The sequence below is a fragment of the Tetrao urogallus genome (assembly GCF_951394365.1).
Source record: "Tetrao urogallus genome assembly, chromosome: 1".
In the NCBI taxonomy this organism is placed as follows: domain Eukaryota; kingdom Metazoa; phylum Chordata; class Aves; order Galliformes; family Phasianidae; genus Tetrao; species Tetrao urogallus.
This window is the reverse complement of record NC_136813.1, coordinates 135,792,513-135,807,528: the sequence shown is the minus strand read 5'-3', so window position 1 is coordinate 135,807,528 and position 15,016 is coordinate 135,792,513. Positions and strand designations below refer to the sequence as shown.

The 15,016-nt window shown below is 35.7% G+C and overlaps 1 protein-coding gene across 2 annotated transcripts in view; it reads left to right on the top strand.

Moving 5' to 3' along the window:
* The window catches only part of SYT10 (synaptotagmin 10), a gene marked incomplete at both ends in the record, with an annotated part of 32,514 nt that extends 17,954 nt beyond the window's left edge, over window positions 1-14,560 (top strand). For both annotated transcript variants that reach the window (XM_079547023.1, XM_079547022.1), the window contains 4 exons: window positions 10,666-10,786; window positions 11,704-11,875; window positions 13,257-13,386; window positions 14,489-14,560. In XM_079547023.1, the coding sequence (XP_079403149.1) occupies window positions 10,666-10,786; window positions 11,704-11,875; window positions 13,257-13,386; window positions 14,489-14,560 (495 nt within the window). The remainder of the gene's footprint in view (window positions 1-10,665; window positions 10,787-11,703; window positions 11,876-13,256; window positions 13,387-14,488) is intronic.
* Between the last annotated feature and the right edge of the window lie 456 nt (window positions 14,561-15,016).

Below are 15,016 nucleotides of genomic sequence, written 5' to 3'. Positions count from 1 at the left end.
TGTTACAAGCAAGAGAAGAAGGCCCGCACAATTCACGCATAGAATTGGTGAGAAACTATCATCAGAAAACTCACCAGTCCCCAACCATTATCAACTTAAAAATCTTCCCTGGTTAGAATTTGAGAAGAAACGGCAAAACACTGCTTTTAGATGGTTTGGTTGTTTTGATGAATTGTATGGTATTTTCAACTAAAATGCTATTTTTATAGAAATTTTCCCCTCCGCTGCTCTGTGGAGATAACCAAAATAGTCTGTTATCCTGGTTTTTAAGAAATACTAGACATTGCATCAGAGGCAGAATCTTCATACCATTTCTTCAGTAGAGCCAGAGACTTCCCATATCTCTTCTTTCAAACATTCTCATGCTGTGCATACCTGCTGGATGGTGGAATCTAGGTGTGCATGACTAAGAGGACAAGAAGGACTTGGATTTGCTCACTAGTTTGAGCATGAGCGACATATTTCCTGAGGAAGGAGAAGACCAGGCAGCAGAACATAATGAGGACAATTTTCAGTAGTGAATTCAGGAAAATAATTATTTATTTCAACTGTGAGGTTTACCAAATTGCTGTGAACAGTCTCTGGCACAGCTCCAGAAAAACACATCTCTGTATGCTTTGTTTGATCAAACTCAGATTTCAACTTAAGGATGATGTTCTCAATCTTTAAGTTAAATCTGTGTTTAAGGCCTTGGGATAATATAGTACTAATATTTTTATATTTGTATATATATATACTTATATGCATATATATTTCTTCTAGTGTTGGTATTATCTCTAATACTTTAGTAATAATTTATATGCTTACTGTTTTTTTGCAACAGACGAGTGTGTCTTTAGCTTACAATTAGATTTCAGTAATTTAGAATCCCTGGACTGTCCCATCATTTTAGGCAGATTGAAATGGCATAGCAGATGGTGCTGTTGAGAGAGATATATACTATAGAGAGACTAATATACATCTGGAAGAAAAAGTCTGCTAATCTTGGCACTGTATTCTAATCAAAGTTTCTTCTTCACTAAGAGTTAGTACACACAGTTGCAGTGCTTAGTTTGTTCTGCCCATTTTAATCTGTATGAAGTTTACGATAAACCATCTAGCATTTGGATTTCAGCCTTTCTGCCACTGTAGCTTATAGTATTCCATGTGCATAAATTTTCCCTACATCATTAACAGTAAACACATGCACACAAAATATTTTCAAGCATTCAGTGACTGTACGCACTTTCACACGCTTCACCTAATTCTCAGCAAATTATGTAATAAACTGGTGTAATTGTTTTTTGGTTTGTTGTTTTTTTTTTTTTAATCCTGTCAGAATGGAGCCCTCCTATAAGATGTCCTGTTACTATATGTGCAATGTGTTGCCTTGTGTTTTACTTCTGCTGTTTCATGTAGATTACAATTCGGTTAGTAATAAAGGTTGCTAATTCTGACATTTCAGAAACTGTAAGATGAGGGAGCCAATCCTGCACAGCAAGAAACAGTACGTAAGATACTAGTCAGTGGGGAATTACAGTACTGTGTACCAGATCTAAAGTTTCCCAGAGTCACTAACTAGCTAATAAATAACTAACACTTGCCAGAGTCAATGGAACTTGGATCAAGCCTTGAAAAACATTATCTGGATGGTTTTGCAATAAGTAAAAAATAACTATATCCAAGGCAGGCATATTTTGAGTTTCATAAAAAACTTGTAATTTAAAAGAAAAAGAAAAAGAAAGCTGGGGTTCTGAACAGGAAAGCACTTTCACTGTAAGGAGGAATCAAGACACCCACATACAAATATATTTCCCTCATATTTTTTCCTTCCTCACCTTTTGCTCTGTTTTGTTGTATGTTGTATGAAGTTTCCAGATTTACTGTTCAGATATGCTTTCTGCACCAGTGGTTTGCTCATACTTTTGCTAAATGATAAGTAGTAGAAAATGGTAGAAGTGGTGGATCAAATAATTGGTCCAAAACTTTAAAAAGTACAGCACAAGTGGCTTCTCTTCAGCTTTTTGTCTTCTGCATCTCTTCCATAGTCCAGGATTTTCTCTTCAGAAGATATAATGAACTTAAAAACATTCTTATTGTCTACTTGGAAAAAGCTTATTTTTATGACAGTTGAAGATCCACTAGACAGAATTACCAGAGAAATGAGCTACAAAATTTTACTGTGAAGGAAGTTGCTGAAGCAGATCAGGAGATTCTCCACTGTGTAAAGGCTGTCAGGCAGACATCTTTAGAGGCTTTGCTCGCACATCTATAAGGAGTTTTTATTTTGTAGAGGAAACACACAACCTGGGGAAGGTGAGTCTGAGTGGATGCATTGAATCCTTTTGGCCGTAAAACCAATGACTATGTGGTAAACCACAATTGGAATCCTTATTTTTTTTTCCTCTCACAATAGTTATTTGAAATGACTTAATGAAGTGCAGGATTGGTACCTCACATACTCAGTTTTATAGTTTTCAACCGTTGATATTTATTCATCTTTTGTATTTGTATTTTGTATTTTGTTCCTTTAATTTTTCATTCATATCATTGTTTCTCTGTTATGTGTTCTGTTGGAAACCTGCAGCTATTGTATAATATGTAGCATGTACCTGTTGTAAGTGCTAAAGCATTTTCATTTTTAATGTTAAATTACCAAAATAAATTTGGTGTAAAATTGGCTATGGAAAAGAAGTATTCTAGATATCTGATGATATTCATACCCCCCAGTTTTGCTTCAACATGGGTGGTTGAACTTTCAATAAATAATCCATTATTTACTTGGTTCGTTTGATTGATTGAATTAAAAGACAAACCAGAGGCAGCTTTGGACCACCTGCAAAGGTTGTGCAGTATACTGGTATAATGTAATTCTTAGTAAACTGTAGGAAACCATTTCATAGCATCCAAGGCAAACAATATCACATGAAATGTTTAGTCAACGTATCTATCTTCTTTTTTTGTAAAGTGCTTGCAAGCTTTGCATATATTTCTGAAGTTTGTTATTACCTATATACTGTATGTTTTTGTTTGTTTGTTTGTTTGTTTTAAATCAACAGAAAATGAAAATTTGAATTGCTAACAAGAATTTAAGTGCCAGTACTTAGTATCATTAAAACATTTAGGCAAAAAGGACACTTCTTGAAATGATCTAATATTTTCTGGATGTGAAAGTTCATCAACTTCTGATTCTTATTTGAAAATTGATGGACTGCTTTGGAAACATCTGCCTCTGATGTCATTGCCCAAAATATTGGTGGAAAGTAAATCAAACACAATTGAAGCCCATTTACCCAGGGCTATTGCAGCTTTCCTTAGTTTTCCCTGTAGTTTACAATTTTATAAGTGGATAAAAGTAGCATACTGGACTGAGTAATGCAGTAGTGGTACAGAGCTAATAAAAATTTCTCTTATGTAGTCAAACCTTGAGGCCACATTATTTGGATTATCTTGTTTATTGACATTCATAGAGCGGAACTATCAGGAGCTGTTTTATTACTGGCAATGTAGGGGACTATGCCGTGCAATTAGCCATCCTCATCAGAATGGTTTTACCTTACCATTTCAGGAAATGTCCATAAAAGCTGTGAAATAATGTTGAATGCATGTGAAAGAGTAAAGTCTTGTAAGCACAGAAACATTTTTTACTTCTGTAATAGTAACAGTGCCTTTATAGCCAAGAATAGCTGGCACTTGCCATTTCCAATCTATTCTGATAATATAAAAGATCCATATGATTACCTACTGCTCTACTAATGAGAGAATACTCTGGTCAGTCTTTATAGGAAAAGTGCTTAGGTTTTTTATTTAGGTTTGGGACTGCTTTCAGCCCAGTTCATAGCCAGAAAAGACAATTGAGAAAGAATGGGTTTCTTAATAGCCCCTGAAAGCAGCTTCAGTTGTTGAATATTTCTTTTCATTTGAAACAACAGATCATTTGAATATTCTGTCTTGCTAAAAGCTAACTACTACTTTTGATCTACCTTAAATGTAAGAGATATTAGATGAATGAAGAGGGTGGTTTACCCTGAGGAAACTAATATTTCTGCGTCCAGGTGGGAGCTGGGCTTCAAGTGACCTCTGAATTTCTTGCTACTGATTTTCTCTTAGCAATCAATTCATTGCTCCTTCAGATGAATATATCTGAAGTTACTTAGTTACTGTTCCATTCACCCGCCAGTGGACACCACGTTTAGATCGCACAAGTATCTCTGTTCCTAGGTGTTCTGAGCTTCCTTGCTGGTGAGAAGGATGAAACTAACCCCTACATGCATAAGGCAGATATTTAGGTACAGAAGGATTGACAAAACCAGCACCCAGGAGGCTTCCTGGTCTCCTGTTGGGAGCATTCAGCCTGCAAGATCCTAACTGCTGTCTCAGGGAGTCCTCCTTCTGTGATTAGAATCACAATCAGAAACTACTCCTACCCAGAGCAATCAGGACATCGGGCTAAAACAAACATTAGGCCTCCTGAAGAGGAAGGCACAGTCATTATGAAGCAACAGACCCCAGTGTCTCTATACCATCTTCTACAGAGGCAAGAACAAACACAAATCTCATTGATTCATTTTCCAGGAGACCTACTCAATCAATAAGTGGTGCTGGGAAGAAGAAAAAGAGCTGAATTTTGTATCCAAAGAATAACAGAAGAGGGAAGTAAATATTAGCCATGAGGACAAGATTTCCAAAGTGAAATCCCATTGAGAGATGGTAGAATTAGCTGTCCTATTCAGATGTCATGCAATTTTGACAATGTCTGTGCTGGCATAAATAGCATCAAATTCAAAATGTATAGATGAGAAAACAGTATTCAAAAAGTACAAAGGTCTAATTTCTGCCACTGCTTTATTATTATTATTATTATTATTATTATTATTATTACATACTGTACATAAAGATAGTTTTTAATATGTCTGAACAGCTAAGAATTCAGAAATGTGTCTGAATAATTTCTGTGATAACTAGAAAGTGATTACTACTTAGTACAGGCACTCACTCAACATACTGCAGGAAAATGGAAAGAGAAAATGTGTAAATCATTTCTTTAGGTGTAAAATAAATTAATGCCAATCTAAGAATTTTCTCTTGTAATCAACTCTTGTAATCATTAAAACACCATTTAAATTAGAACTACTGGGAAAGTAGTCCTCAATAGTAACATAGAGATTAAAAATTAAAATTATTAGTTATTGAAGATTATGACCATGAAATTAACATGGATGGTTCATAGGAAATTCAATTTCTAGAGCAGTATTCATTATGCAAATCACTGCTATTTTAACAACAGAAGTAAAAGACACTAGTACCAATACAAGTATATGCAATTTTGAGTTCTAGTAACATTTAGATTGTTCTTTGTAATAGTCTATATTGAGTTGCTGTTAAGATTTTATTTGAATTGCAAAACTTGAAAAAGGAAAGGCAAGGAACAAGCACCACCTAAACAAATGGCAAGAATACATTTATGACCAATTATTATTATTGCAAAATTATTGTAAAAAGACACTTTATTTCATATATCAGCAGGACACTATGTAGATTCTCTCATTGGCAACATAACTGGTAAATAATTTTTCTCATTCAGTTTAGGATATGGTGGCAATATGTGAAAGGAAACCACCCTGAACGTGATATCATCTCCTCCTAACTTTCTCACTGGATTTGTAGGTATTCTTAGCTAAATGTTATCTCTGATTAAATTTAATGTCAAGACTGGACAAATTAATCAGAATGATTAATCGTGGTTGGACTCGATGATCTTTAAAGTCTTTTCCAACCTGAACTATTCTACAATTCTATGAGCAACAGCAGAATTTTGTCCAGCAACAACTAAAAAACTTGATTGGGCTAATTTGTGCTCCTCTGCAGAGGTTTCAAACTTCTCTTTACAATGCTTACTCTTTCTATGACATAACTGGGGAGCATTTCTGTAGAAATGCTTGCATAGAACTAAGTGTGAAGATGTGAGTACTGCTCTCTGGTGGGTCTGATGACAAAATAATAGAATAAGGATGATTTTTTGTCCAACTTTGCCAACCTCTGGGCTGATATCCCAAACAGACATAGAACAATGAATGTGTACAGATACTTGGTAACTGGTTAGCATATCCACTATGGGGTGGTTGCTTTTGTAGGATGATAATTATGGTATTCAAAAAAGAATCTACATTCTGTATCTAAAAAATCAAATTAATCTATGTAGCTAACAGACATACTTACAGTCTGTTTCCTCTGTTTTGTTTTAGCACTGCTGTAACAGAAAATGGATTGAATAGATAGATTGGGAGCCATAAGAATAACTGAAACTGGTGTAGTGCTTACCACCGTTCCAGTTCCTTAGTTGTCTATTATGTCTTCCATACACAAAAGGAAAATAAATGGGGAAGGAAAAAAAAAAAAGATATGCAGTACCATCAAATGCTTCTTTCTGTATTAGTGCAGCTGTGCTTGATGCTGGTAGTTTTTATTCTTTGCTTACTGGGTTTTGTACCTCTTATTGTAATTTGATGGGGGGGATAATGATTACAAGAATCTGCATAACTACTGTTAATTAAAATCTGAGTATAGTTTAAAAAGAAAAAAATATCAAAATGGGCCAAGAAAAGAGAGAAAATGTCATGAGAGTTACATAGGTACTGCTATAACAAAAGTTATAGGAGAATATGTGGTACATGTAAAGCAGTCTGAAGGATAGTTCAGATTTGCATGAGATGTTGCTGCTGGTTCCGGGCCTGTGTGCTCTGAATCATGGTTTTTTGAAGTGGATTGCAGTGCAGATGTAGTTAATGATGTTGTCTGTACCTCAGCTTTCGTAGATTTACTCAAACTAAAGGGTTCCTGTCAGATGAATTGTGTGAACTTAATTACCTAGTGTATTATACAGTGAGAGGAATACAAATTTTCTAGAGCAATGGGATTCTGAAGTAATTTAAATCCTATTTTTATATCTCAATTAAAAGAAATAATACTTAAGTACCCAAGGTGTTCAAAAATGTTACTCATGATAGTCAGTTTGATAGACAGAGGCTTTCAGAAAAAGTTTATATGTTGACTGTTACTTTGTTCATTATCTATGTCTGAACTTGTGTATTCATCTCCAAATTCATGGCCCTCTAGCACACAATTTATGAAAAACAAAATAAAATGTGTGATATCCCAGCCATTTCATGTGGTGCCCAATCTCTGATGCTTATATATATATATGTAATTTTATCCTTAACCCTTCAAAAGAAAATTTAAAAGTTCAAGATTCTTGGGCTTCACCCTGAGTTCCAAAGAATATGTATTTTAGTTATATTACTTTTAATATCTTAGTTTTCAGTTGCCTGATAATTTCTAGAGGTCTTAACATAACTTTTACAGTTATAACCATAAAATATAACCATAACAATTCACACAAGTATGAAGAAAGACTACCAGTCTTAACAGATATTCAGAACAGAAATTTAGTAAAAATATTAGGAATTTCAATTCCTTGCTAATCAAAAAGACACCACGATAGATAAATAAGTAAATAAATAAGTAAATGTGCAAATGCTGCAACTAGTATCAAATCAAAAGGAGAAAAGCATCAGAATTGTTTCAAAGGATTCTGAAAGGATTTGTATTTGACCTCAGAGGACCATGGGAACTTCTAACCGCTGGTAATAGTCTATCACAGCCAGTTCTCTTTACCAGGAGAGTTACATGGTGTCTGCAGATCAGTGCAGTGTAGCTACTGATTTTATTTCTAGCTTTCTGATCTTATGGCAATATGCTGATAAATGTCTTTGACATAGACAATGGTGTTTATCTGAAATAGTATGTGTTCTAGCTTACTGCAGAATTTACCTATTTTCATAGCACAGGTAATAGCATGAGTATTATTCTGCCATATGAAAATCAGATTTTTCAGGGTGAAGTGAGCCACCTTTTCCCCAGATATAGATCGTAGGTCTCAAGGGATGCCTGAATAAATAGTGGAATAGTAGAGAGCCTTTTCCCTGGGAAAAACTCATCCCTTATTACTTCAAACTGAAGAATATAACAGAGCTCTGGTAACTTCAGTACACCCCTTTTCATGGCCTGATGTATGGGCTGAAAACCTCACCCTCATTCGTTATCCAGGCATTATGTTGCATTAGGCATGTTGCTTATCATTTTGTGGTCAAAAACACTATGTTTGATTGCAGGAAATTTTACAAGTTCTTTTCTGAGATAATATATATATTCAGTACGCAAGTTTTAGAAAGGAAAGAAAAAGGGCTGAGCATTAGTATCAAGTTGTTGTCATTTTGTTCAGCACTGATGGTTTTCATGAGTCTTAGATTAATAGATAGATTAATAGATTAATCACCATTAATAGATTAACTGCCGCATGGAGCTTTGCAAGTGTTTTGAGCAGTGCATTTTTTAAAAACACTTAAGTTATGGTAAATAGTCCTGTATGAACTGTTGTTTATCATTTAATCTCACTCAAATTTCTGAGTGTATACAATTTATCTTCAGAATGTAATAATAGAAGATTCAAGTACATTCTCCCATCTTGGAAAAAAATTATTTTCTCCCTATTCACCTACACAAATCAACTCTCTGGAGGAAGAATCTATGACCTCTTAGTCTTTTTCATGATCTTCTCACTGTGCTCCATGACCGAACCCATCCTCATCACCTCCCTCAACTCAGGCTTCACACTTTGAATAGCTGAATGTGAGGGAAGTGCATTTTCTTTTCAAGGAAAAGGATAAGATGTCTTTCATATACGTATATGAGGACCAGTGATCAGTCTGAATTCAGAAAGTAATGGTAGCAACAGAAGCTGTGTTTAAAACACGGATTCCACACATGACAAACCTGTTAAGTATAACACAGGACAACTATCACTTTAATAAATAATTGAAAAGGATTACACTTCATTTGTTCAAGTTTTTTTGCAATTAAAAAAAGTGAATTTGTTCACTATCTGTGTGGGTATTCTGTGGTACAAAATTGTGCAGTTTGTGTGGCTAAGTAAGAAATTGGACAAAGGGGGGTACAAAATGACTCTATTATGTAGACTGGATGAGCTAAATAATTTTGAAATCCTGAGAAACCCTGACAAGCATGAAATCTACCCATAGAGAATGTTCACATGCACAGCACTCTTAATACTTAGAACAGAATCACAGCAAAATGACTGAACTTGTGAACTGACCAACCTACACAAAAGTCAATCTTTTATTAACAGTGCAACAGAGATTTTAAAGCTATTTTAAAATTACATTCTTCTATCTAGAGTTCACAGTGCAGGAAAAAAAAAGAATAAAAACTACCTATGCATGTGATTAAGTCCATCTTTATTCAAGAAAGATTTGAAGTATCTATTTCAGGTTTAAGCATTAACCCAAGGGAAGCTAGTAAGACTTCATATATATAGCTGAACAATGTGAAAAATCCTCACTGTGACTCACAGCTATAAGCAACATGTTTGTCATCTACCCAGCAGCAATTATTTCACCATGCATCATTTAAAAATATATCATGCTCACCTTCTGATGTTAGATCAGCTGCAACATAAATCCAGCTCAACTCAAATTTGTAATCTCAGGGTAGTTGCTGGTCTGACAGATAAAATACTAAAGCTGTGAATTAAAAATAAGCATTTTAGTGAAGTTAAAAATAATCCTTCAAGATCATACGAGCATGCTTGAGAATTGCTGCCTTACTGAGCTGACAGCCTTACAAGATCTTTACAAGCTATTATTTAAAAATCCTGACTTGTTCTTAGCGTGTTGTAGTAGGGTTAATTATGTTTGCTTGTTTGAGGAGGAGGAGTAGGAAGTTATTTACTATCTTAAAAGAAGAGGAATAATTCAGGATATAACTAATATCTGAAGAGCTAAACTTGCATGATATTAAGAAATTATATGTTCTTGTGTATAATTAAGGAAAAAAAAACCAAAAAAAAACTCTCTTCCTTAGATCCCATTCATCAGATGTTGTTGTATCTGAACTATATAGCATTTTTTTTTTTAATTTACAACACACTGTCACAGCATAGATACTATTTCTCCATGAGTATCATCAAGATCCTTTCTTTTCTATCTGTCCTAGTGTAAGATCCTCCTGGAAGTTGTCCTTGAGGCAGGAAAGTTTGAGATGCTACTCCTTTGCTTTATCTTCTGAAACAAAGTCATCCACTAAACAGAGTAAAATCAATAAGTGTAATCTAGTAATGTTTAGAAGCACATTCATTTTTTTGAAGCTCTCAGACAGGATGAACCTTTCAGATACCTACATATGTGAATGAATAAAACTGCTGCATTCATTTCAGTGGCTAAAATGCAAGGAAATCTAAGTGATCTAAATATCCCACTTGATTTCTTTATACTGGGTATAATGCAATCTGAGTTTTTTCCAAAAGAAAAGTGTGAAATTCTACATTCAGCACCTTTTCTAACTGTGAATTCAACATGAATGCCATGAATTCCAGAAAAATTTGGCTATGCTTTTGATTTAAATTCTCCATTTAGTAACTCTAGATCCTGTCATTAAATTATCCTATTGGTACTCTTTCTGTATGCTCCAAATATTCTTGTTTTCTGGTTCTCTTCATTCATATCAAAAGATGTTTCTCTTCATGGTAAAAATATTTCTGAATTTCAGCATGGTATGAACTGAATTGTTGGCAGTGTGATTAGATTTCTAATAATTGCTTTTCTCTTCCAGGAAAGCATAGATTTGGGTGAGATCATGTTTTCCCTTTGTTATTTGCCTACTGCGGGGAGAATGACATTAACAGTCATCAAATGCAGAAATCTCAAAGCAATGGATATAACTGGTGCATCAGGTGAATCTACTTCTTTTTTAAGCACCATAGCAGAGCTTACTCAGAAAAGAGACAAAAAACAACCTCTTCTTTTACTGCATGTTTAGCATGGTTCTGAATGGAAGTAGCATCAGAATGAGTATAGCACCTATGTATGTCACACTGAGAGTACGGCCTCCTATTTATTTCCATGGAAACTACAACAGCTACAAAGATCACAATAACACTATTTGATAGAGCAAATTCTCAGTTACAAAATGCTATTTTTCAATATAGTCTCCACCATTAGCTGCGCATTTTTGTCAACAATGATAAAGAGCCTCCATTCCATGCTTATAAATGTCTGCACCAGCAGAAGTCACCCACAATTTCATAGCTGCTATAACAGCATCACTGCTGAAATGCACCTCCTGCCTCCTCGCTGTTCTCACATCTGATGTTTGGTCTTCATAAATGTTCAGCAAGTACTGATGTATTTCAATGGGTGTGTTTTCTTTCTGCATGGAATTCACAGTAAAGCACTGTTGTTTGTTACACACTTCCATGTCAGATGCCATTTTGTCAGCCTTCCCCTCTGCTGCTATCTGTTACACAGCAACAAAATGTAGTAGGATATTGTCAGGAAGGTTCAATCTCTGCTGCCATACCACCAACGTCTGTCTCTGACATCAAGGCCCAACATAATAAAATAGGAGAAATTACTTTTGGGGCAGCCTTCATATCTGCTATCTTTGGTGTGGTGTTTGGCACAACCATTCAGAAAGTTTATACCTTTCCATTGCATTGACAGCGCATTGGAAGCATGGATTCCCAAGGTCACTGAAGATATTGCATTTTATGTCTTATAAGTATGACATACCTACAGAAATATTGTATACATGCTACATGTATGAATGGCTTTGAGTCCAAGTGCATACAACTTATTGTCTGTTACTTAGATCCATATGTCAAAGTGTCACTGATGTGTGAGGGTCGAAGACTGAAAAAGCGGAAAACAACCACAAAGAAGAATACACTCAATCCCGTTTATAACGAGGCCATCATCTTTGATATCCCTCCAGAGAATGTGGACCAGGTCAGCCTCTCAATTGCAGTGATGGATTACGATCGGTAAGCAATGTTTTCTCTCCAAACATTAATCTTCAGTTAGACATTATCTGATCATTGCAAGCAACTGATTTCTACCTCCCTGAACTTTCGAGTAAGTCAGTGTCACAAAAAATAAAGTATTTGTGCCTTTCCTGAAGAGGTTTTAAGCTTCCACTACTTTTAGAACTCAGTCCATGATGTCTGTGGTAAGGAAGAAGCTTGGATAGAACTCCTTACCTGCCTCTAGCAGTGACATGCATTTCTGTCCCCGTCTAGATGCTATACAATGTAAAAGTTTGTCAGTTGTGGCTCCTGGTTTAAAGTGTGCCTCCAGTTTCTATTTAAATGCCAGGTATCTAAAATCAATGGAAGTTTAGATGCCTAAGAAAGAGTTAGGTACCTAATTGCCTCATTGAATTAAGCCACAATTAATTGTTTGGATGAATTCTTCAGTTCATCCCTCACTGATTACATATCTTAGCTTCAGCTAATCTGTATCCTTACTGAGAATTGAGGAGACTCCTACTCAAAGCAGCTCAAATATTGCAAAGTAAACTAGACTGTGACTGACAGTACTGTGTCTGATCCAAGTCTGCTTCCTTCCAGGGCTATTAATAATGAGCTCTTGAGATTGCAGGGCAAATAAACAGTGAAAGTCCAGCTTACTTATACAAAACGTCAGATTATCTTTGCTCACCATCAGATTTGATTCTGCTTCTATAAATTCTGTTAGGAAGAGGTTCAGATGTGAACGGGACACTGCAACACCATTGGGGGGAGAAATGTAGAGCAACTTGTGCTCCTCCAGTACTCTCCAGCTGCTCCCTTCAAAACGTTGACTAAATGGAAAGTAGGAAATGTTAGTCTCAGGTACTTGTAGGGAGGTAAAGAAAAGGACTTTCTGGGTTCCCTCAGCAAGTCTATGACACTGCTGGGAATTCTGAAATACTAAGGTAAACCCTTCACTGCTGTAACACCTTGTCTTTCACATTTTTAGCAGAAATTACAATGATATTAATTAGATCTAGGATATGTAGTGTGAATTACATCTGAAACATCTGGAGCAAGAATTTATTCTCTGGCATCTTCCATCACCTTCCCGTACAATAAAACTTGAGCGTACTCTCCTTGAGTGTTTTGGTCTGTAAAATTGTAATGGCAAAGGTTAAGTCTTCATCACTGTTTTTATAGCTCCTAGAAATAGTCTGGGAGTGGCTGAAGGTTTTGGATGGTATTACAGAATTTCTTATTGCCACAAATCCACTAAAACTAATATCTGTAATAAATACCAGGAAAATCTTGGACATATATTCTATGTTGCATGAAACTAGTAACCTGAATTATACATCAAATGTTATTAAAACTGCATTCAAAAATAATTATCTTTCTTTACAATTCTCAGCGTAGGGCACAATGAGGTCATTGGAGTATGCCGGACAGGAATAGATGCTGAAGGGCTTGGAAGAGATCACTGGAATGAAATGTTGGCTTACCCACGTAAACCAATTACTCACTGGCATCCTTTGGTAGAGGTAAGAAGTAGCACAATTTTCTCCTCCGGAGTGTATTGCATGTTTAGGGTAATTTTCTCTCTCCCATTTAGGTGCTTCTATGAATCATGAAGATCAGCACATCATTGTTGCAGCTTCCCATCTATCACACTGCTATAATACCCTCTGCACAACCTATGTCTAGTTGCTTAGGCTTATTGCTTATTATATCTGCCATTTCAAACATTTTCATGAGGATACCGCATGTTACAGCACTGTAACATTAAAACCTTTAAAATTCCTTAGATTTTGATCTTACATCCATTTTTAAGAGACCATTTGTAAGCAGTTCAAAAGCAATCTTTTTCTATTAAAAAATCTTCAGCATTAACAGTTACGATGCTAAAACAGTAATCTGAAACTGGCTAATTATGTGAAGCAGAGGCAAAAAAGGAAAAATAGCAACTACCTCTAGATTTACTCAAGTAGACTTTTATTGGAAGATTATTCATATGAATTGATGGTTGTATCTACAGCTCCCCAGGCTTGGACTCCATCTTCAACCTGGTGTGGCCATATCTTATTGGTTTTCTATGTACAAAATGCTAATCAGCTTTGAGTTTGAAAAGATTCATATTGAATACTCAACAGCAGCAGGCCCTGCTTTAGGACACAGAGGGTGCACCATGGTAACCTCCTCCGGATTACTCTCCATAGAAAAATTATTTGCTGTTTTAGGCAGCACAAGACATTTGGCTTCCCTACTGTGTATTGCTTTGATGCACAGTATCTCCAGTGATAGAAAAAACATCAAGCCTTCAGTAGAATATTTGAAGAGTATGAGGATGGGGAAACTGAGTCAATGCAAAACTGAAGCCTCTTTTGAGATGCTTTCTCTGAATTATATATGTTTGGTGAAGGAGGTACCTACCCTGGTACCTGCCTTTCATTCCTGTGAAGGAGTCAGAGGAATTTTTAGGTCTCCAGGAAACTTCTTTCCATTGTTAGTTCTGATGAAGACTTTGACCCGGAAAGGGTCTGGTTGTGACTCAGGTTCTTCTTTGAGGGATTCCTTCATCCTCTGAAATGAGTATCAGTCACAGCTAGATTACTGACATTTGTAAAATTAATGTTTTTCTTGCAGTTACCTGGCCGAGCAACCAGTTTTGATAGCCAGGGATCTTGTTCATCACCAAAACCACCACTTACACCCTAGGGAACAAGAGCGGATTCATCAGGTTCAGTATCCAGTGCTCCCATGTAACTCACATCTACATAAACAGGTTTGGATTCCACAGATGAACTGCATCCATATTTTTGTATTAAAATGCATTTTTTCCTATTCTAAGTCCTATATTACAGTTTATAATAATTTCTTACCGTATGAATGAAGTTGACTTGAGCCAAATATAATCCTTTCTCAGAAAATTCACTCACCTGTTTTCTCTCTGGTACATACCCAGTATCAGATCCAATATATTTGAATAGATATAGAAATTGAAAAGAACACTCCCTAAAGCAATTCAAAACCACTGCAGATTTGGATGCTTAATTCTTCTGAGAGAGAGCAAATAGTCATATATGGCTCTTGTAAATCTCATCTAAATTGAACTAAATTTTATATGGCTTCTCAAGATAACACTTCAAGCTGAACACTGCATGAAAAAGAAAG